Source organism: Juglans microcarpa x Juglans regia, chromosome 2S, assembly GCF_004785595.1.
Source record: "Juglans microcarpa x Juglans regia isolate MS1-56 chromosome 2S, Jm3101_v1.0, whole genome shotgun sequence".
Taxonomy (NCBI): Eukaryota; Viridiplantae; Streptophyta; class Magnoliopsida; order Fagales; family Juglandaceae; genus Juglans; species Juglans microcarpa x Juglans regia.
Genome location: NC_054597.1, coordinates 14,848,887 through 14,871,817, shown reverse-complemented (window position 1 = coordinate 14,871,817; position 22,931 = coordinate 14,848,887). Strand labels below are relative to the sequence as shown.

The 22,931-nt window shown below is 35.0% G+C and overlaps 1 protein-coding gene and 1 long non-coding RNA gene across 4 annotated transcripts in view; one reads left to right on the top strand and one right to left on the bottom strand.

Moving 5' to 3' along the window:
- The window catches only part of LOC121252006 (phospholipid-transporting ATPase 2), a 33,384-nt gene extending 17,731 nt beyond the window's left edge, over window positions 1-15,653 (top strand). The window contains exons 8-25 of one of the 3 annotated variants that reach the window (XM_041151454.1): window positions 1,387-1,491; window positions 2,048-2,145; window positions 2,242-2,384; window positions 3,991-4,087; window positions 4,248-4,357; window positions 4,443-4,607; window positions 6,321-6,475; window positions 6,853-6,933; window positions 7,133-7,253; window positions 9,077-9,183; window positions 9,976-10,107; window positions 11,273-11,426; window positions 12,413-12,530; window positions 12,660-12,833; window positions 12,949-13,000; window positions 13,409-13,536; window positions 14,461-14,611; window positions 15,108-15,653. In XM_041151454.1, the coding sequence (XP_041007388.1) occupies window positions 1,387-1,491; window positions 2,048-2,145; window positions 2,242-2,384; window positions 3,991-4,087; window positions 4,248-4,357; window positions 4,443-4,607; window positions 6,321-6,475; window positions 6,853-6,933; window positions 7,133-7,253; window positions 9,077-9,183; window positions 9,976-10,107; window positions 11,273-11,426; window positions 12,413-12,530; window positions 12,660-12,833; window positions 12,949-13,000; window positions 13,409-13,536; window positions 14,461-14,611; window positions 15,108-15,440 (2,424 nt within the window). In that variant the 3' untranslated portion in view covers window positions 15,441-15,653. Of the gene's footprint in view, window positions 1-1,386; window positions 1,492-2,047; window positions 2,146-2,241; window positions 2,385-3,990; window positions 4,088-4,247; window positions 4,358-4,442; window positions 4,608-6,320; window positions 6,476-6,852; window positions 6,934-7,132; window positions 7,254-9,076; window positions 9,184-9,972; window positions 10,108-11,272; window positions 11,427-12,412; window positions 12,531-12,659; window positions 12,834-12,948; window positions 13,001-13,408; window positions 13,537-14,460; window positions 14,612-15,107 lie in introns of those variants that run through there. The other 2 variants (XM_041151452.1, XR_005938164.1) reach the window with 2 other exon arrangements.
- Window positions 629-19,545, bottom strand: LOC121252007. Its single transcript, XR_005938165.1, has 3 exons — window positions 19,533-19,545; window positions 9,041-9,042; window positions 629-788 (listed from the first exon to the last, which is right to left on the bottom strand). It is a non-coding gene; the product is annotated as an uncharacterized LOC121252007 (long non-coding RNA).
- Between the last annotated feature and the right edge of the window lie 3,386 nt (window positions 19,546-22,931).

The window sequence follows — 22,931 nt, the reverse complement described above, 5'->3', positions numbered from 1 at the left end:
CAACGTTATCCCCAGACATAGTATCCAACTGCACTCCCGACTCTACACAAGGCACCAAGGCCAAACCCATAGGTTCTCCAGTAACTCCATTGGTTCTCTCCATTGGAGATTCTGGGGTGACAACAAGTCCCTTCACATCTGGGGTGATAGCGGATCCTACATCTCCTTCAGACCTCGGCAGTACACAATTTTCCTTCAACTCTGATGAGGGAGCCATAGTTTCTTCGGGGACCAAGGGTGTAATGCCGACTATCAGTCTATCCTGTGTTACATGAGGCGAATGACATTCCACTGATGTCTCTACGCCGATACCCGATGTAGACCCCGCTTCAAATAACCTAGATTTCCTTTTGAGCCGCCATACTCTCCTGGATCTGGTTATAGGGACAAGGCCTAATCCGATCTTCCGTTTTCATTTTTCTGAGTTTAAAGAATTCGGGCCTATCTTGTTACTTACAACCCTGTTGCCTCCAACTGAAAGCCGGTCTATTTTTGTAGATAATATAGTTATCACTACCTTTAACTCACCAAGTTGGGTTTCCATCTCTTTTAAAGAATTGTGCATCTCGACAAGCTGGTCTTGAGGCATAATTTGTAGACCCTCCTCACTCTGAACTCCCGAAGCCTAACCCGTCTTTAGAGCTGCTGCATAGGATTGCCTCGCCACATGTCTGCTACACGGCTCCCTGACAGAGCCATGTCCTATAGCACCTTGTCCTTCCAAACCGTCACTCCCTCTCTTGCCGAAGGAAAAATCACGCAGCACCTCCCCCATCCTTCTCCAACCACTGCTCCCCTCCTCAGGAATGAAAATAAAATTCCTCCTCCCTCCACCTCCATACTCCTCCACCGCCATATAACGTCCTCGAGCATTGGAGCAACGATGCGCCGTGAAACTGCGTGTACCTTCCCGGACAGTGGAGAAGCAGTTTTCTTTGAGCTATATTAAGCATGGAATGTCTCAGTATCCGTACCCATTTTTGTATTTTTGCCCCCCATGTCCCAAGTTTGAAGACACCTAGATGCATGCCTGCACCTAGCACAATCACAAGTCCATATATATTGAATCAAAGTGAAGTGGTTTGTCCCGTGCATGTTGACGGAATGTTGATAAATATATATTTTTTGTAGATATTCATCTATCATTTTTTTTTTTTTTTTTTTTTTTGCTTGCTTGGTCCATAATTTCTTTCAATTCTTCTTTTATTTGGTCAATTTAATTCCTTTACTCCGTATTTGACTGTGGATTAATTTCATTATCCAGAAGCACATTTTCCTTCTCTACTTGATTCTGATTTTCTAGATGAGTTTTGATATTTACTGTTTTCCTGTGTAGAAGTGTTATTTTCGAACATATGCCAACCTTTTTGTATTCATTTTTTGTAGCAATGGTACGTTCATTATCCAATGGAAGGTCCATGGTTTGAACTATTGGTTATTCCTCTTCGCTTTGAGCTTCTTTGTTCTATAATGATCCCCATATCAATTAAGGTAAGCTGTTGAACATAATTGTAACCGTCTTAGATTTTCTATAACATGATTATTATTTTTTTAGGGTTTCCTAATAATTTTCAATATTTTAACACAAAATTGAAAAACCCTCTCTTGATTTATACGCACTTTCCAAAGTCCAAAGAACTACTTTTTTTCTTATAAAAAAAGTTGTTCTTTGGACTTTGGAAAGAGTGTACAAAGCTAGAGAGAGATGAGAGAGAGAGAGAGAGAGAGAGAGAGAGAGAGAGAACTAAGGGCAAAAAGTATTTAAATTTTATGGTCTCAGAGAAATATCAATAATGCTAAAGACGCTCTCTTAGCTAAGTGGTAGAATTTCCATTTAGAAAAGCCTCAGCATTGCATGTTTAGTTGCTGGTGCTCGATAAATAAAAGAAGACCATGATACTAACTTGCAAATTGTCATTTAATATAGTGCTCTAGGTATTTATGGCAGATTTAGTGATTATTTTCTGGATCATTATAAGGTTTGGCATAGATGTCAAGTACCACCATTACTAGTTATATGAAAAACTGAAATGTTTATTTCTGGAAGGTCTCTCTGGATCTTGTGAAGAGCTTATATGCTAAATTTATTGATTGGGACAACAAGATGATTGACCAAGAAACTGGTACTCCATCCCACGCAACCAAGTGAGTGATTTGGGGTAAAAAGTTCCAATAAACTCGTTATATGAAAAATGTGGTCATGTTTCATATTTCTTAAATGGTGTTTGTTGTATGTGGCAGTACAGCAATAAGCGAGGATCTGGGACAAGTTGAGTACATTTTAACTGACAAAACTGGTACCCTAACCGAGAACAAAATGATCTTTAGAAGATGTTGTATCAATGGTGTTTTCTACGGAAATGAGAGTGGGGATGCATTGAAAGGTTTGGTTTTTAACTATGCAATATGGAGATCTTCCTTCTTGTCAGTCACAATGTACTTGTTGCTTGGGAAAATTGTTTCAACTTGTGTTGTAAATGCGTACAGAAATCATAATGTAATTTTAGGACGCAGCTAATTCAATCTTATTCTTGGATATGCTTATTGTTTAAGCTAAACTATTTATAGATGCCTTATAATGAGTCATTTGTGTGGAGTTCTGTCTGGAAGAGGTCAATACTGCTGCAGAAAGTAACAAAGCAGAGGTTTCTCTTGATTCAAATTACAGCCATTTCTTATGTGCTAAGTAGAGAGTCTATGCACAAAGGTGGATCTTTTTTCCCTTATTTTTTCAAACCTAGCTTGGGTGCTAATTTAAGTCTAGCATTTCTGTTTTAGTCTAATACTTCAGTTGATCATTATGATTATGCTTAGGGCTGCAAACGAACCTAGTCGAGTCGAGTCAAATTCAAACAAGGGTGCTTCGTGCTCAATTAGCATGTTTACTCGTTTGAATTCGAATAAAACTCAAATATCCTTGTTTGAACTTGGCTCATTAACCATTAATGATTTTCAAATAAAACTCAAATATCCTTGTTGGAATTCGAATAAAACTCAAATGAACAACTCGAGCTCGAACTCCTTTTCTTTTTTTTTTTCAATTCTGATTCTTACTTTTTGATAAAAAAAAATTTAAATTTTATACAAAACTCTAACCATTTAACTATTCAACCAAATAGTTTTGATTAAAAAGTTCTTATGGTATAAAATAAATAAACTTATAGTTATAAATTAAAAAAATAATACATAAGATAAATGTAATAAACTAAACTATTTAGTGTATAAATCAAAAGTTCTATTTGTATGATATATTATAGAAATTATCCTATGTACACTTTGGGATCATAATAAATATATTAAATAAGGTAAACTATAGATAAATTAATAATATATAACTAAGCATATAAAATATAACTAACATGTAATAAATATAACACATACATATAAAACACATATTACGAGCTTCAAAAGGAGCTCAAACGAGTCAAGTCGAGCTTATACAAGTTTGTTCACGAGCCTAAACCGAGTCGAACCAAGTTTATATGAGTTTTGCTCGTTTAATATTTGAATCAATATTAGTGTTTACGAATATCTCATTTATTAAATGAACGCAAGTTCAAACCGAGTATATACGAGCCGGGCTCAAGCTGCTCTGTTCATTGCAGCCCTAATTAAGCTTTTCATATTGCTCTTTAATTATTTGCTCCATCGGATTCCTTTCCTAGTTTCGAGCAAATTTCAATCAGTATTTATGTAGGATTGATCACTTGGCTGCCTGCTTCACATGAACTTGTTCACTTCTCTGGATTATGAGCCTGAAATTGTCACTTTACAATGTAGTTTTGTCAGTCCAACTAAAATAGCTGACAGAAGCAAATTTTTAAATGAATATTCACGAATGTTTTGCTAATGCATGAATTTATCAAGTGAACTTGTTTATTTGCTGCTGTATATCTTGGTTACCTTGTATTTGTTTCATCCGATACATCTAGGAGCTCTTTTAGATTGCAATGCTTCATTTTCTTATCAGTTCCATACTTTGATACCCAGATGCAGAGCTGATCGATGCTGTTTCAAATGGCTCTGCGGATGTTGTGCGTTTTCTTACAGTTATGGCAATATGTAATACAGTTATACCAGTGAAAAGGTGCTGCATAGCTTCATTTTATGGGTTTAATTGTTGCTGGTATTTTGTGGTTTATCCCACATTCAGATCAGGGAACATTTGCATCAGTATGCTTTAGACTTACACGTATGTATCTCATAGATTTGAAATCTCTCGTATCTGTTTTGTCTGCTGTCAATAGCAAAAGCGGAGATATCTTGTACAAGGCACAGTCTCAGGATGAGGATGCTCTTGTTCGTGCTGCTGTTCAGTTGCATATGGTTTTTGACAATAGGAATGCAAATATTCTTGGTAAACATCATTTACTTTTGGCTGTCACAGAAGGCACGATGCTGACAATGTTGCTGATGATGTAGTTGGGATTAATATATTGCAGAGATCAAGTTCAATGCTTCAACAATTCAATATGAAGTCTTGGAGACTCTTGAGTTCACATCTGATAGGAAAAGAATGTCAGTGGTTGTGAAAAATTGCCAGAATGGAAGGATCCTCCTTTTGTCAAAAGGAGCAGATGAAGCTATTCTTCCTTATGCATGTGCTGGTAACCCCTACCTATTGGTGCTTTTCATTTCTCTTCCTGAAGTCTTCTAGGAAGACAGTAGACGATGCATAGTTAGGAAGCTCTTTTCCCCTAAATTCTTGTTCCATATGGGAAACAGAATTTACTTAATTATTTTCGAATGAGAGAAACATGAATGGTTCGGTCTATTGAATCAACACCATTTCGTTATAATTTATAAAGGCTGTATTCTAATGTAGGGAGTGATTAGTAAATGTCGTATTCTAATTTATGGGATTGAAATCATCAAACCTGGATTCTCTCTCTCTCCTCCCTTGACGTTGATAAACTCTTTTACATCTTATGCTAATTTTATCTAAAAAATCCTCTCAGTTGACTATATTGGGTTCTGAAATTTATGGTAAGCAGCAATTTTGCTGGTGTTTATTCTTCCCAGGAAAGGGAATGAATGACTCTTAAAACTTAAAATATGGATATATCAGTGTGTCCTAGTTTTCTACATGTTTAGAACTCTGTTGTTGTTGCTTGGGCATTTTTGTTGCATGCCCCTGCACAGGTTCTGTTGCCTGTGTTGTAGTCTTCTGCCCTAATTTGATTTTTTGTTTTTTACATTTCTTGTTGGAGATGGGCCATTGTGGTTGATTACTGGCATCTCAGTTGGGCCTGTTGCTTGTGATGGTGGAGAAATTATTTGGTTACAGCAGGAGATGGCAGAGGGAATTACAATTACTAGCTTCTGTCGTTCAATTTTTCCCTTCATTTTTTTTTTTTTTTTTTTTTGGTTGAGTAACTTAGTATAATAAGAAAGCGCTGATAGGGTGCAATCATGGTACACAGGAGTTACATTACAGGGAACCTCTGAAATAAAGAGGCTGTGATTCTCGTATGATTAGTGGATCCATTGACTATTAAATGGTATCCAAATACTTAATTTGAATTCATTATTTATTAATCGCTGGCACACAAGCCACCGCCACCTCAGCCAGCGTAAAAACTTTTTGGCTTTTTTTTTTTTTTTTTTTTTTTTTCCTTTTTTTTTTGGCGGACTTAATATGTGTGGTTGTTTGCCAAAGCTAAAGGATTCACCCATGGAAGAGAAATGATTAGTAGGATAAGGCTACCACATGTTCTTTTTTTTTTTTTTTTTTTATAAGTAAGGCTACCACATGTTCTTTAGTCTACTTTTATTCGTTTAATCAGGAGATGTGCGCCATTCATTTGCATATGCCTTATTCTTTAGCAATGGAGTGAGTTATGTTGACTAGTACATATTATTTGCTGCTACAATACTACAGCTCCTTTGCTGACTTGACAAGAACTGAACAAATAAAGTGGTGCCTTATTGAGGCCTCGTTTGCACTCAACTCATCTCATCTCATCATTACAACTTTTCCAAATTTTCACACAAAATATAATAAACAATTCAACTTTTTCAAATCCCAAATCAACTTTCCCAAATTCCCACACAAAATATAATAAATAATTCAACTTTATTCTACTATTCACAAACCATCTCAACCCATCTCAACTCATTTCTGAATCCAAACCACTCCGTTTTGCTAGGCATGACTATTGTGTGATGATTATAAATGTCGATTCTGAATAGTGGCTTATTGATTATTTTTGTAAGTGTTTGTTGGTTATTTTGCTGAGATACTTTGCTATTTGTACTAGTTATATCGAAAATATCAATTAATGCCATATTACTTAGTGTGATAACCCTATTCCCTTCAGGACAGCAAACAAGGGCTTTTCTTGAAGCTGTGGAACAATATACTCAAGTGGGGCTGCGTACGCTGTGTTTGGCTTGGCGTGAGTTGAAAGAAGATGAATATCGAGAATGGTCTTTGTTGTTGAAAGAGGCTAGCAGCACCTTAGTTGATAGGGAGGTAAAATGTACATCTCAATAAACTAAGTATTGTGTGCGTGTAACCCACCCATGTGGGTAGCCCAAGTGGTGAGAGCTAACATGTGTGCATGAGCCCCATGTCACAAGTTCGATTCCCCCTGGGATCAAACTGCAATTTAAGTGGGAGGCCATGTCGGTGGGTTGTTGTGCTAGTCTCCCTGGGGTTTGGTTTCCATGGGTGAGTCCTAAGGGCTCTGCTGTGGGTGGTTCCCCTGTCAGAAAAAAAAAAAAAGTATTGTGCGTGTGTGGGTGTGTAGACTCATTTATTGTGCGTGTATATGCGTTTGTGTCGACATATAGAAAGATTATTTACTTGCATCAACAGATGTGGTACCCTCAATCTGCTAAATTTTGCAGTGGAGAATTGCTGAGGTCTGCCAAAGGTTAGAACATGATTTGGAAATTCTTGGAGTTACTGCAATAGAAGACCGTCTACAGGTGAATATCTATAGTTGGGCTGTAGTAGCTTAACTTTCAGGAGAAGTCACTTTCCTAATCTGATCCTTTGTGGGGGTGGGTCTTTTCTGCTGATTCTCCACAGCTACCAAAAAAAGAAAAACAGGGGGAAAATCTACTTATGTCCAAATGCTAATTTTATCCTTATGTAAATGCTGACTCTGTTTATTTACTAATTCAGGATGGTGTCCCAGAAACAATAGCAACACTGAGGAAAGCAGGAATAAACTTTTGGATGTTAACTGGTGACAAGCAGAATACTGCCATACAGATTGCTCTCTCATGCAATTTTATTTCCCCAGGTAGTTGTTGTCATATGTATTCTTTTACCGTCTAATGGCATTATCCCTTTTTGTTAGCAATGTTAGAGTTGTTTTCTTTGGAATTTTGAGGTATATGTGTTGGAATGGGAGAAGCTGTGATATAAAGTATCAAGCACTGTATGATTCTCTTGTTTCATGGCTTGACCTGCTTACTTTAAATAATTGGGTCTCTACTTATGTCCATCCAGCTACCTATTTGACACATGACCAAATTATGTTTTTTTTTTTTTTTTTTTTTTCATTTTATTTGTAAGAAATTTTTTTATTGAAATTACAGTAGGCATAGCCCAATTACATAGGAAGTATAGATTGAAAACGCCTAGAAACCACTAGGAACTAGAGATAAGGATACAAGCAAATTATGAAAACTAGTCCCATTACAAATGATAACAGAAGCCCAAGAAAATAAGGTGTCGAAGAAGAATCTCTTCAACTTGTCTGAGGAGCGCTCCCAATCTTCGAAACACCTACCACTATTCTCCATCCAAAGACACCACATAATACAATGAGGAATCATTTTCCACACCACAGCAATATGAACGTTTTCCCGAAGACCACTCCAACACCTGATAATATCCATTACCCTTCCAGGCAATACCCATGCCACACCAGTCCGGTAGAAGATATCATCCCACAAAAACCTGGCCACCTCAGATGTAACAAAAGATGATCCACAGTTATCCCCATTTTTCTTACACATTTAGCACCAATCCAACATAATAATACCACATTTCCTCAAGTTAGCAATGTTGAGAATTTTCCCAAGGGAAGCAGTCCAACCAAAGAAAGCAATCTTGGGAGGTACTGTACACTTCCAAATGTTCTTCCAAGGAAAGTGGTTACTATGATGACCCTCAAGAGTCTCATAAAAGGATCAAATTGTATATTTTCTACTCCCATTTGGAATCCAAATCAACCTATCCTCCACTGCAGTATCAATTATCAAAGCGTACAATAAATTGAAAAATCAGCAATGATGCCAAGTTGCCAATCTTGAACCGCTCTGTTGAAACAAATGTTCCACAGATTGAACTATTAGAACTATCCCTCAATTCAGCCACCATAGCCTCCTTTTCACTAGCTAACTGAAAGAGAGGGGAAAACACTCTTTAGGGCCCTTACACCACACCAAACATCATGCCAAAAACTAACACAACAGCCCCTTCCAACCTTGAGCCTAAAGAACTTGGAAAACTCCCCCCCATCACTTTTCGAATATATTTTCACACCCCAACTCCATAAGCACCCCTAACTTCATTAGAACACCATCTCCCATACTTAGAATCAACAACTCCTCTCCACAAAGCCTCCTCCTTCCTATGATACCTCCATAATCACTTCCCAAGAAGTGCCTTATCAAAGATCTTCTAGTTTCTAACCCCCAACCACCACAAGCGATTGGAGAACAAACTTGTCCCAACTGATAAGATGGAACTTGACTTCACCCTCAATTCCTCCCTAAGAAGCACGTCAAACTTTATTGATACGAGATGTCATACCTGCAGTTGAAGGAAAAGAGAGAGAGAGAAAATATGCTGGGAGGTTAGAAAGTGTGCTTTTGAAAAGAGTGGTTCTGCCCCCTCAGACAAGCAGTCTTTTTCATCCTGCCAGCCTTATTTCTTCTTGTGCATGTGAATTATGTGTTCTAGTTGGTACTGTGGCACTTAGGTTTCCCATGTATTACATTTATGTGTGTGGATTACGAAAGATTTGTTGCGATTGTCGGAATCCCCTCATCAGATACGAAATGCTTACAACATTATCACCACTGAACTCTTTTTTGTTTTTTGACAACTTGACAGAGCCAAAAGGTCAGCTTCTTTCAATTGATGGCAGAACTGAAGATGAAGTTCATAGAAGTTTGGAGAGAGTTTTACTTACAATGAGGATAACAATGTCAGAACCTAAGGTATAGCTTATGCACCCAGTCAATCATGAACTTTATTTTGTCTCTAGTTCTTTGCTTCCATTCACATTCTCAGAGCAACTTAATTAAAATTTAAAGTAATTCATAAAGTGAAATGATTAAATGATGTTTCTCTATTGTCTTAAGTGGATTGCTGTATGAACTTGGGTCTGTATCTAATAAACATGTGAATTCTGAAACAATGAATGTAATTGAGTCCACTGTGTATGTGTTTAGCGTTCCATTCTCTTTGTATCAGCATAGTTAGAGTAGCTGTTGGATGGAAATAACCTAGCTAAAAAGCCTAAACCCTTATTTTTTTTTTCAATTATATATGTATGTTTTTGTATTCTGAGTTGAAAAGTTTTATTCATTCAAGAAAGTTTTAACTGCTCTTAAATGTTAGTTTTTTACGCAATCGTTCATGCTGATCTTTTCACCTGTTAGGGTGCAGTCTAGTAGTCAAAGGGCAGGCTTGAGATGAGCCGTAGAATCAGACATTCTGGGTTTGATTTAACGCTAGGAGTTCCCCTGGATTACCTGATTTATGGTAATGGGGGGTGGGGTCATATGACTTCCTTGCATCGCTAAACCAGCATGCATAGGCGATGCTCTTGTATATGTCCCGTATACTAGGGATTTTGTCTATTTCATGATCAATAAAATTTTTTTTTATCGATAAAAAAATGGGGGGTGGGTCTAAAGGGCCCTGCCTAGGTATTCTTGTATTAAATTTAAGCAAGCAATGGCTTGTTCAACATAACTGTTTTCTCATAGTTTTATCTTTTCTAGCAGGATATGGCATTTGTTGTTGATGGCTGGGCTCTAGAAATTGCACTGAAATACTATCGGAAAGCCTTTACGGAATTAGCAATATTGTCAAGGACTGCAATTTGTTGTCGTGTGACACCATCTCAAAAAGCGCAGGTGGCCATGCCTAACTTTTTTTGTTATCTTCATATTCATTTTTCTCCTACATACTTTTGCTTTTTAATCTCATTTAATATCTGCACACAATTGAGTACTCCATTGTTGTAGGATTCACATTCTTGGATTTATTCTTTTCTCTTGCTTATATAGTTTATATTCTCTTTTTCCCTCCTTCACTAATGAGGTTAACGGCTGTACTATTGTGGATATAAGATGCACCAAGCTTTGAATGGTTAATGAATTATGAACTAAGGTGGTTTTGAAGGGTTTATAGTCTTCATAAAATCCAACAAAAGGAATCTTCGGTACTTCTAGTTTTGGACCTACCTCACCAAATCCCTACTGCAACAAATTCCACCGATGCCACGAGATATTTTTTTTTTAAGTAAGATAATTTTGATGACATGAGATATTTTAATCTAATACTACATCAAAGAACTATTATTGATGTATATAATGTCTAGTGATGATCAGCATAACCTAAAGCAGAGATGAAGAATGAACCTAATTTAGACCGCTTGATTATGTCATGGATAAATTCATTTTCTGCTGTTTAGGCACAATTATTGCTTTGTGGACTTCACTAGAGATGCGAAGTCTGAAGTGAAGAAAGAGCATGGATGATTTTTTTTTTTTCTTCTTTTTATTCTTCTTGAAATTCTGGATGCACCACCAATGTATCATTGGAAGTTCGGAGAGCTAATGCTAAGAGTGGCTGCAAATTTTTATTGAATAATTGATGACAGAATATTAAGGAATTTTGAGTGGCATCTGCTACATATTAATTCGCTTGTACTTTGCTTGGTTTCTTAAAACTCCTAAATTTCAGGTGTTAGGTTCTCTATATTTTCTTTGTTTTGTCTTCTATTAGTCATATATCAAAAAGAAAAAAAAAATTATGAATATTTTCAAGACTCGTTCTATCAACATGTTCTGAATTCCCAGCTACAGAAAACTCTATATCAGTCTACCAGATATATAACTAAGTTTTTCTATGTGGTCTTGAAGACTTTTGAATTGTGCTGGGTTATGCTATGACTACTTTTGTAATGGACAAAAGCCAATTAAGTGTAGTCCTTTTTACTTAAACACTAATTGTGAAGGCTACCATTTCGGTCCAGTAAAGAGGACATCTAATCTTTCTTATAATTATTTTTTGCAGCTTGTGGAGCTCCTAAAATCATGTGACTATAGAACATTAGCCATTGGGGATGGTGGGAATGATGTCAGGATGATACAACAAGCCGATATAGGTGTTGGCATTAGTGGGAGAGAAGGTCTGCAGGCAGCAAGGGCAGCTGATTATAGTATTGGGAGTAAGTCAATATATATCTGTCCGTGCATGTATGCTTGTGCTGTGCATTCATGTCTAGATGAGACAGTTATGTTAGAAAGTTGTAGGTATTTACTGTTGGATTTTATTTTTGTCTTTGGTAGTGAGTCACAGCTAAACTTGGATAAATTTTATTCTTTTTCATTTGTACATGCAAATTTCTTTCAACGACACTTGAGATGTTATATTTCTGCAGGGAACTCAAAATGTTAGTTGACATTCTTATCAGTTTTGTATATGGAGACCCTTGATGCTACATTGGAGTTTTGATGCTTATTTTCTGACATTAAATATCTCTGTGACTTCAAACTCAGGTCTCCATAGCTCTTCTAATGCATTGACACTTGTTTGACGTTGAAAGACTACATGGCGTTAGAGAAACTATTGAAGTTTGTACAGTGTGAGAAAGTTTAAAAGAGACTTAATTTCACATATATCCTGCACTTCTATCCATAATTGAAAATAAAAATGATCCTATCCCTAGAACTATTTGTTGATTGAGCCTCAAATATCAGCTTTTAAGGAATTTTAGATTGTCAGTTGTGACGGGCATAGATAACATCACTGTTCCAAATCAAGCTACTTAGAATCAGTTGGCAAGAGTTCAGGAATCAACAGGAGTTGCTCAACCAATATGTGAAGGCCCTCAAAGTGGATCGTGAATCTGCCATGCATGTTAATAACTAATAATTCAATTAAGATCATGCACGTCAAATCTTCTCTTTTGGGCATATTTAATGCTTTCGGTGTTTTAAATAATGTCCTTCAAGTTTTGTTACTTGTTTCTTTGGCCTAATTATGTAATGTGCACATCTCAGGTGATAGATTTTTTTTAGTCATATTACAATTATCTTAAAATTTAATATTGTCAACAAATATTAACTTATTTTTATTTTATTTAATTATTTACTGTCTCGAGTTGGAGATCATAAATGTTGAGACTCAAAACTACTTCTCTTGGTTTGGCAGAGTTCAGGTTTCTGAAAAGGTTAATACTAGTCCATGGGCGGTACTCATACAACCGTACAGCATTTCTGTCCCAGTACTCCTTTTATAAATCCCTACTAATATGTTTCATCCAGATCTTGTAAGTTGTCAGTGTCCTTTGTTTTGAGTCTTTTTCCAATTTGGTTCTACTGCATCATTCATTTGACTTTCTTCCTTTGAATCTCTCTCTCTCTCCCCCTTGTTGTACTGATATTGGAAAAACATTTAGTTTCTCTTTTATTTCAGGTGTCTCTGGAACCAGTCTTTTCAATTCTGTCAGCTTGATGGCTTATAATGTTTTCTACACTAGTATTCCGGTTCTAGTCAGTGTCCTTGACAAAGATCTTGGTGAAGAAACTGTGATGCAGCATCCACAAATCTTATTTTACTGCCAAGCGGGGAGGTTTGCCTTCACTACTTATCCTTATTTGTTTATGTTCCATGGATTTTAAACTGTTCTATTTCAAATGGAAATTAGGCTTCCTGTTGGTTAATAGTCATTATTATTTTTTAAACAGGCTTCTAAATCCTAGCACATTTGCTGGATCGTTTGGGCGATCTCTCTTCCATGTGAGTTCTTGTTTGTTAATTTTCTTCTTCGTTTACTATCATTTTTGCAACCATGGTTGGTTGGCTTACTTTTGAGCATATTCTCTCAGTTTTGTTGTTTGTCTTGTCCATTTCTTATGTGCTAAAGTTGGGCCCCCTATTTTCTTTGCTAAATATACCTCCTGTACACCAAGAATTTGCATCCCCCCTCTTGGCAGTATTTTTAATTATATTTTATTGCTCATATTGGTAAAAAGCCAGAAAAGAAAAGAAAATAAAGAGTTCTTCTCATATGATTTCGTAATGTCTGTAAGTTGTTTTTCCCCAATATGAAATCAACTTAAAAGTTTCTTTCCTTGGCGAGTTGATTTGCTTGATAAGGAACAATGCCAGTTACTTTTACCTATTGACACTGGCTATGACCTGCAGGCACTTGTTGTGTTTGTAATCAGCATAAATGCCTATGCCTATGAAAAAAGTGAAATGGAGGAGGTTTCGATGGTGGCACTCTCTGGATGTATTTGGTTACAGGTCTTTGTTGTGATATTGGAAACCAAGTAAGCTTCAATCTCATTAGTCATGGTTGCAAATTCCAATGTCGCTTTAGTCCTCTGAACTTAACACAGCCTTTTCTATTGGCATTAATAATCTTTGTTTTTTATCTCAATAGAAAATTTAAGGTTGTTTGGTGTAAAAAAATTTCTGGAAATAGTTTTTCTCGCAATCCAGTGTATGATGCTACCAATATCTGCTTGTCAATGTAAAATACTTTGGTAGTCAGCAGAAAATTAGTCCCAAAATATTACAGGAACCCTTGCGAGCGGTAGTGCATCACCCTCTCTTCTTTCTTTCTTCTATGCTTGTCTTTCTTCTGTCTCTTCAATTTCCGTCTTCCGGCTCCTTCATATCTCTCTCCCTTCTCAAATTCACTAATCACTAAGCTCTTATTTCCTTTATGCATCCACCACCACCATATCCCTTTTTACCTCTTCCATTCAGATTTCTCCTGTGCACTTGTAGGCTTTCTTTTTGGGGGTGCGGTAGGTGCTTTTTTCCAATTCACCGGCAATAAATTGCACTTGGAAACTGCCCGCTTTTTATCGTTGATTGAGACTTGCTAAGGCTAGATCAGTCTATCTGACCTCACCTAAACCTGCCCTGGTCTTTTTAAGCCAACCCTTGCCCGATTCCAATATATCTTATCTATGCTTTCTGGTTTCTGAAACCTGGTCTCCCAGGCCTACACTTCCCTCATTTCTTACCCTTTCCCCTATACTGCCAGCTGCCCAGAGTCTTTTGATGTTTGTGTGTTCACGAAAAATGTTTTCTGTGCTTGATTTTCATCGGTCTAAGCAAACCAGGGAAAAGAAAGGTGTGATGGTGTTTCCTTGATCACAGAAAAATGTCCACTCCTTCACATTGAAATGATTAGTATTGCGCAATACACTATAAGTGCTTGAAATATTGTTCGCTACATGCAGTTCCTTTACAACACTGCAACATATTGCCATATGGGGGAATTTGGTTGCTTTCTATTTAATCAACTGGATCTTCAGTGCTGTTCCATCATCAGGGATGTATACCATTATGTTCCGGCTGTGTAGACAACCATCTTATTGGACAACTGTGTTCGTAAGTTTCTTTTCCAGTTTTTATTTTTTATTTTTTGGGCGGCTAACTACAGCTTATCTCTACTCATGTTAAAAGGACTGCCCCTGGGTTTTTTAAAAAATGGGGAGTATGCTGCCAAATAAAAGGAAAAGATGTAATGTCATCATTTGCTTGAAATAAAAACTGTTACACTACAGCTTGTCTCTACTCATGTAAAAGGACTGCCCCTGGGATTTTTCAGAAATGGGGAGAGTATGTAGCCAAATAAAAGGAAAAGATGTAATGTCATCATTTGACTAGCAAAGCATTGTGGTTTTTATGAGAATGTATGCTCCTTGGATTCATTGGTTTGCCACCTCCTGCCAAATAAATGAAAAGATGGTTTTCTGTTCAAAATTTCCGACGTAGAAAGGAACACACGCACACGCACACGCACACGCACCCGCAAACACAGGCCAAGCCACATTTCTGTGCTCCAAAGTTATATGCTGATGATGCTTCAATTGTATTGCTGCAGCTCATAGTTGCAGCTGGGATGGGTCCAATTCTGGCTCTCAAGTACTTCCGGTATACATACAGACCAAGTAAAATGAATACACTTCAGCAGGCTGAACGCATGGGTGGGCCTATCTTGTCTATTGGTAGCATTGAACCACAGCCAAGATCTTTAGAGAAAGATGTTTCTCCTCTGTCTATAACCCTACCCAAGAACAGAAATCCAGTTTTTGAGCCTCTACTATCAGATTCACCAAATACTAGAAGGTCTTTTGGATCAGGAACACCATTCGATTTCTTTCAGTCGCCGTCCAGATTGTCTTCGAGTTATGCAAGAAACTGTAAAGACAACTGAATCCTACAATTCATCCAGCAGCTTGAAACAAATGGTTTCTAGGTGCCCCAGATTTTGGTTTCATTTTTGTTATAAAAGAGCAGTGTTTGTAGCTCAAGGAGGTCAGGAGAAATCCTTATTCATACAAGTTACAGAGATGAATGGTATATATGTACTGTTAAATTTTGGCCTGGCATAAATGAATAAATCAAAATCACTGCAATCTTTAGGATCCAGTTTTTGCTTAATGTAACTTCAGGAGAAAAATAATCGTTTAGTTCCAATGAGAAGAGTTGAGCAGGTCAGGTATAACTTTGGTAGCTGAGATTGACTGCCTGAGCTATTCACTAATTCCTAACTGGCTAGCTTTATCATATATACTAGTTTGGATTAGTGGAAGTTCGTCCATCTTTTTCAGTTCTCTCGAATGATTGGACAGCTGCAGTTAACAGGTTGAATATATTAGAAGGGATTTATTATGTATCAGTCATTATTCACTCTCACACTGAATACTTACAGCTTTTTTATAGGGTGTAGAGATGTTTTTCATAGGATATGAGGGTAGGGTGGTGAATAATGGTTTATAAGAAAAAATTTTGATATTAGAATTCCAGTTATCTTTGCGGAGCTAAAATCACTAGATTAGTCATTGGCAAGTTCATCTATATTTATATTTTTAGCTAGAATTAAATTATACAAAGTAATCTCACACACAACTTCACTTGGTTCGTTAGGTTGTAAAATTATATCTTTAGGAAGAGTGCTAGTTTGTCCTCTCACTTTATCTACTCACTCTGACCGCTTGTGTATTTAATTTTTTTTTTTTACTTAATGATTGAGAAAGTGATTTTTAATGTATTAGTATATTTTTTTATTTTATAAAAAATAATTAAATATGTTTAAAAAAATATGAAAAAATAAAAATAAAAACCCACATTTGTGCTAAGTGGCACGGTCATCAATCAAAACTGGACGGGAGCCTAGCACAACTCATATTTTTAGAATAAAAAAACTACTATGCCGCTCAATAGTTATTGTTCCATTTGACCGTTCAATGAATTTTATTTTTTTTTGTTTTTTACTTAATAATTAAAGAAGTAATTTTTAATGTATTTTTAAAATATTTAAAAATAATAAAAAAATATTACTTTTACACTAATGGTCACTTACAACGGTAATTTGCAAGCGGTATAGTAGTGCACCTCTTTTAGGATTTGCATTCTGACACTGCAGACACATTAATTGTTTCTACCTCTAGTTTTTGCTTGGATGGGTGCCTACTCTTACTTCGAACAACTAATGAGTTTAGCACTTTATTGCTTCTCCCCAAATCTTGTAAAATCATCATTGTCGGTGAGATTATCAGAGCTTGTTCCCTCTGTATATTCATTCCCAAATATTCTCGAACCAATATCACCCAACAATTCCTCCACATCTTCACCATAGTCATTGTTGTCTAAATTGTCTTTGGCATTCATCTCACTATCCTCGATAGTCTCATTCCCTTCAGTAAAAAATCAAGTCTTTCAAATGGTTCACCATGTAATACTTCATGTCTGTAACTCTTGTCAATTCCATTAACGTAGAGATGCTCCGCAACCAATTTCAAAGTGTGACTACTCAAGTTTTTGCATTTTTGACATGGATATCTAATACATCCATATGAGTTTGCACAGCCTTGTACAAAGACTATAAGTCCCCTTACCTCACATGCATATGTCTTGTAGTCTCTATCAAGTCTGTCTCCGAGGCACATTCAACGCTTGTCCATTGGCAATGTCCTAATACATTATCATTTTCGATAAGTCAAAAATCTACATACATAAAAAAACATGCAAGAAATTTCTCTACTTCATCCACACCGCCCGGATTTTAGCATCTGGATCCGGATCTGGATGAGCACTCCTAACACTAACCTCTAGGGTAGTTGGTCTTATTCCATTTGATATTATATTATCTATATCGCATAAATACTAAGCCATGTGGTCCTAAGCCAAACGAAATTTCGCAACATTTTCTCTCAATTCTTTTAAGTGTACTTGTTGCTAGTTGTGTTCACAACAATACAAGTGTGCCACACATACCGACCACATATACAAAGAACAAAAGGAGGAATGCTATCGAACGAACAACTGGACATGAAAAAAAAGACCAAGTAAACATGTCATATAGATCATATAATCTCATACCATCAACCGTGGACAATTTAAGAGTTAGTAGCACCCATCACCTTCACCACAAATGTAATGGGTGCAAATAACTCTTGAACGGGTCTAAAATTATATTTAATGCAGCAATCAATTGGTAAAAACAACATCGAGCTTCATCTAATACATAATGGACTTGTTCAAGTAATTGTGCTGTTTTTAATTCTTGATTTTTTTTTTTTTTTTACTTGTTTGAGATGTTTTAAATTTTTTATTTTTTGTATTTTTTACTGAAGAAGTTGTTTTAAATTGTTGCTTTTCTTAACTCATTGTGTGTTTTTTTTTTTTTTTAATGATCTTCGATATTTATATTCATTTGGTTTTTTTCTGTAGGAACACAATTTTCTATTTTTTTGGGTTGTTTAAGCAATAATGCTTTTTTTTTTTTTTTTTTTAATTCTTGGTGTTTTAAATTGATGTTTTTCTTTGCTCAGTGTGCTTTTCTATACCCTTGGATATTTGTAATCCTTTGGTTTAGTAGAGAATTTTCTATTTTTTTGGGTTGTTTAAGCAATAGTGATTTTTCATTCATGTTGTATTTTTACTTATTTGAGATGTTTTAATTTATTTTAATTTTTCATTTATTGGATTTTTTTACTAACGAAATTATTTTAAGTCGTTGATTTTCTTAACGTAGTGCGTTTTTTTTAATTCTCAGTGTCTTTTTACTTGCTTGCGATGTTTTAACTTATAGTGTTTTGAATTCTTTATTTTTGTTTACTTGTGTTATTTTAAATTTCAAATTTTTTTTAACGTCTTTTAACTTATGCAACGAAAATTAAACAAACATTTTAACGATTTGAAATGAACAATGCTACATACAGTTCTTTTTTAGGAATTATAATACAAGACTAGATAATTTTATCTTTAAAATTTCTTAAAATTATAAAAATATCTCTCATAAAATAATGTTTTTTTTTATTTAATAAAGGTCTGCACATACAGTCCCTAAGTAGGGATTGCAAATAGAATTTCTAATTTGAAATTAAGCAATGCTACATACAATCCTAAAATGGAGACTGCAATGTAAGTCTACGTAATTTTATCTTTAAAATTTTTTAAAATTATAAAAATATCCCTCCTAAAATGATGTTTTTTCTCATTTAATAAAGGGCATGCACATACAGTCTCCAAGTGAGGACTGTAAATAGAATTTCTCATCAAACAAATATTCATTCCTAAACACGTCTTGTTTGTTTTCGCAGATGAGATGAGATGAGATGAATTGAGATTAAAGTTAAAAATTGAATAAAATATTGTTAGAATATATTTTTTTAATATTATTTTTATTTTGAAATTTGAAAAAGTTGAATTATTTATTTTATTTTGTGTGAAAATTTAGAAAAGTTGTATTGATTACATAAGATAGGATGAGTTGAGAAGAGATGAGTTGTAAAAACAAACTTATTTGAAATTATTCTATCCAATAATATACAGCATGCATTAAACACAAAAGCACAAGTATAAGACCAATTATGGAACACACATCAAACATAGTTATTTAACAAACACAAATGAAGAAGATAAGAGCTTGCTTACCTCAAATACAAGTATTTAATTCATCAAAGCAAGTAAATAAAATCTACAAAATCAAATATATTAAACCCAGTAATCAAAATTAACAAATCTAAATAAATTACATCAACTACCTGAATTCGAAATACATACCCAAAGACTTCCACCTCCAAAAATCAAAACAAAAACAATACAAACGCAACAAAAATTAATCTATCGAAATATCACGGATTCTCTCTCTCTCTCTCCAAGCGTGACTCTCTCTCTCTCACAAATATTCACTCTCTCTGTTTCTCTCAATCTCTCTCTCTCTCACTGCATCTCCTTCTCTCTTTCAGCTCACTGCATATCCCTCTTTCTCTATCTCGCACGATCTCTCTCCGAAACCCACTCACACTTCTCTCTCTAAGAAACTCGCAAATGGTGAGTGAAGGGTGCGAGATCTAGATTTTAAGCCATTTGTTTTCGCAAATGAGATAAGATAAAATTAAAATTAAAAAGTTGAATAAAATATTTTTTTAATATTATTTTTATTTAAAAATTTAAAAAAATTAAATTTTTTCTTTTATTTTATGTAAAAATTTAAATAAATTATAATGATTAGATGAGATGAGATGAATTGTGAAAATAAATGAGATCTAAGTATGGGTGAGTTTTATTTTTTTATTTTTTCTTTTCTTTCAAACTTATCACAACGACATGGTCCATCCTAATAAGTGGAAAGTTATTGTCGTTTTGGTCCAACCCAATATATATTACGAAGACATTTTCCGCTCTCTGCGCTGCGATAAATGAGAGTCACGTTCGAACACCAACTTGTCCATATAAAATATAGAATATATATATATATATATATATATATATATATATATATATACAGATATTAAAGCTATAGCTATTTAAAGCTAATATATAGTAAATAGCTATTTAATTAAATAAATTTCACTGTAAACTCTTATTCAATTCTCAAAGTAGGTTTTAAATTTTAATTATGGAATCAATCCTTTATATCCTATGGAGCAAATGAAAAGTTTTAAAAACATCAGTAATTTTCGTTTTATTTTCTAGAACTAACTTTAAAAACTCACGACAAGGACCGGCGTTACATGCACCACTCTTCGAGCAAAATATTTCTCATTCTCTTGATAGTCTTCTTTATATTCCTTATGTTTTCTCCTACATGCACACTAAAGAAACCTCATTGTAAATATATTGTGTATATTTACGAACACAAATATCTTTCAATTATGTTTTCGTATAGGTGTATGTGAATGTTTAGATGCTTGCTTCCCATGGTCTTGTTGGCCTTGAGGAAGATGAGAGGAAGAGAGTAAACGTGAACTTGAAAGAGAAGAATTGAGAGGTAACGGAGAAAGCCTAGAAAATATATATATATATATATATATAAATGTATTTATATATTTGTATATATATAGAGAAGGCCAAAGGGTCAATACGTGATTATTTTATAGAGAAGAAGAAGATGGGACTTTCGGTAACTCAAATGCTATGAGTAAGAAATTTTGAGAATGAGAGGACTATATAATCGTTGCTGATGTAGGAGAGTGCACTTTGCGAAGAGTTTGAAAGATTCTACAAATGCCTAAGGTTGTCGGGGTTGTTCACTTTGATGAAAGGCCCACTTCTCAACTAAATCTTCAACAGGCTTTAACATTGGTCATGGCCTATCTAGCACTCTCCAATAAGTAGGGGTGGGCAGTAGGGCCTTCATCCCGCTGCCTCGCCCCCCTCCGCCCCACCCTCACAGGGAGGAATCGTTGTGGGGAGGAGTGATTGAACTGAGTTATTGCATATTTTATATATTTAAAACTAATATATTTTATTTATTTAATTACATTATTATTGGTTTTAGATAGAAAAATAGCTACGATGAATAAATCCGAGTTGTGATTTAAATTACTTTATAGCATAGTTAATGCTTAATTTTTAAAACTTGTGATTTAATTGGATAATGTTCTGTCACATGCACAACATATTTTTCATTTTCTATTTTTTCTTTTTATTTTATTTTATTTCATTTCTTTTATAATTTTATTTATTTTTTAAAAGAATGCAAAAAAAAAAAAGTCAAATGAACTCTCTCATTTAAATGAAAATGTTATTTAAATATAAGAGCTGCTAAATAAAAGAGAAAAAAACGCATGCACAAACGGCTAGGCACAAATGGGATTTTATTCTTCTATGGGCTTTCACATGGACTGACGATGCAATTGGAGTTTTGGTTTGACTTGGTCTTCATGGAGTTGGACGTGGGAGACACATGCTAGTAGTTCTTTTGGTTTGACTTGGTCTTCATGGAGTTGGAAAGGGATTGGCTAGGCGGACAAAAAGGAGGGCTAGTCTTTGGGTTTTTGCACGCAAGCACAAGGGGATTAATTTCTTTTTCAGATGGACGCAAAAGGAGATAGCAACGCCGCATAGTTGAAGAACTCCTCGAGGGTTCATCTACCGTTGCCTCATGGCCTACCACCTCCATCTCCATTTATTTGGCTTACTCTTTTCATTTCCTACTTTTTATTTAATTTCACTTTAAAGTTTATGGAATATTTTTGAGATATTTGACTTAGACTTTTGGGTATTTTATTTGCTGTTTATTTACTTCGTGTTATTTATTCTTCTCATTTTTTTAAGTTTTCATTTAACAGTGATTACAATTGCTATGGATTAATTTTGAAAATTTGTAATTTGAATATAAGGATGAACTCTAGAATCTTGATTTTTGGGCTTTTCAATTCTCAATTCGTATTTTGTCAATTACTTTCTAATCTAGTTTAATTCTTAGATTAGTTTTATTAATCTCTTAGTTCCATTGCATATTAGATTGATTAAAGTTTAATTAGGACTTAAATCATTTTAGTTTTATTGTTTAATTTTCAGATTAATTAAGATTATTCAGTTTAGTTGATTCTTTGATTGTTAATTTCAATTTGTTAGTATTTAACATTTCATTTCGACACTCAAAAATCTAAAAATATGAATCTAGTCCATGACTAGTGCCCTTTTATTCTTGTTGCACTCTTCCATTCATTGCACATACCATTATTTTTATTTTCTTTTTGTGAATATTTTTACTATTTTTAACGAATTTGATTTTAAGTACATTTCCCTTAGGAGACGATCTAGGAATTTATTTCGAATTATTATGCGACATCCTCCTGCACTTGGGATAGCCTTTGTGCTGCTCATTTTTTAGTGAGTCAAGTTTTTGGCGCCGTTGCCGGGGAATAGTTGCTTGACGTAAATTTAGACTCGTTATTTTTTATTTTTTATCTCAAATGATTTTTTTTCACTATTTGATCTCTGATTACACATTGCACTTGTCACCTACTACTCAGTCACTTGAACCTTACTTATGCTATTTGGACTGATGTTTAATGTCATGGGTGAGAGACAATTCAAATAGGTTGATTAGAGTTACATTGAGTACTGAGAGTAGTATACACAACTCAGAGATAGATAGCTCTTCTGTTTTTTCTACAGATGAGGACATTGAAATTGAACAAACCATGACTGCACCTGCACCACGCACTCTTAGGGATTATTTGCAACCCACTCGCACCACTACACCATCATGCATTATTTTACCTGATGATACACCTAATTTTTCCATTAAGCATGGCATGATGTCAGTAATACCTCAGTTCCACGGGATGGATTCTGAGTTATTATCAGCACTTGACTGATTTTGAGTTGGCATGTATTACTTTTATCAATATAGCCACTACTGATGAATTTATTAGACTTTGTTTATTTCCTTTCTCTTTAAAGG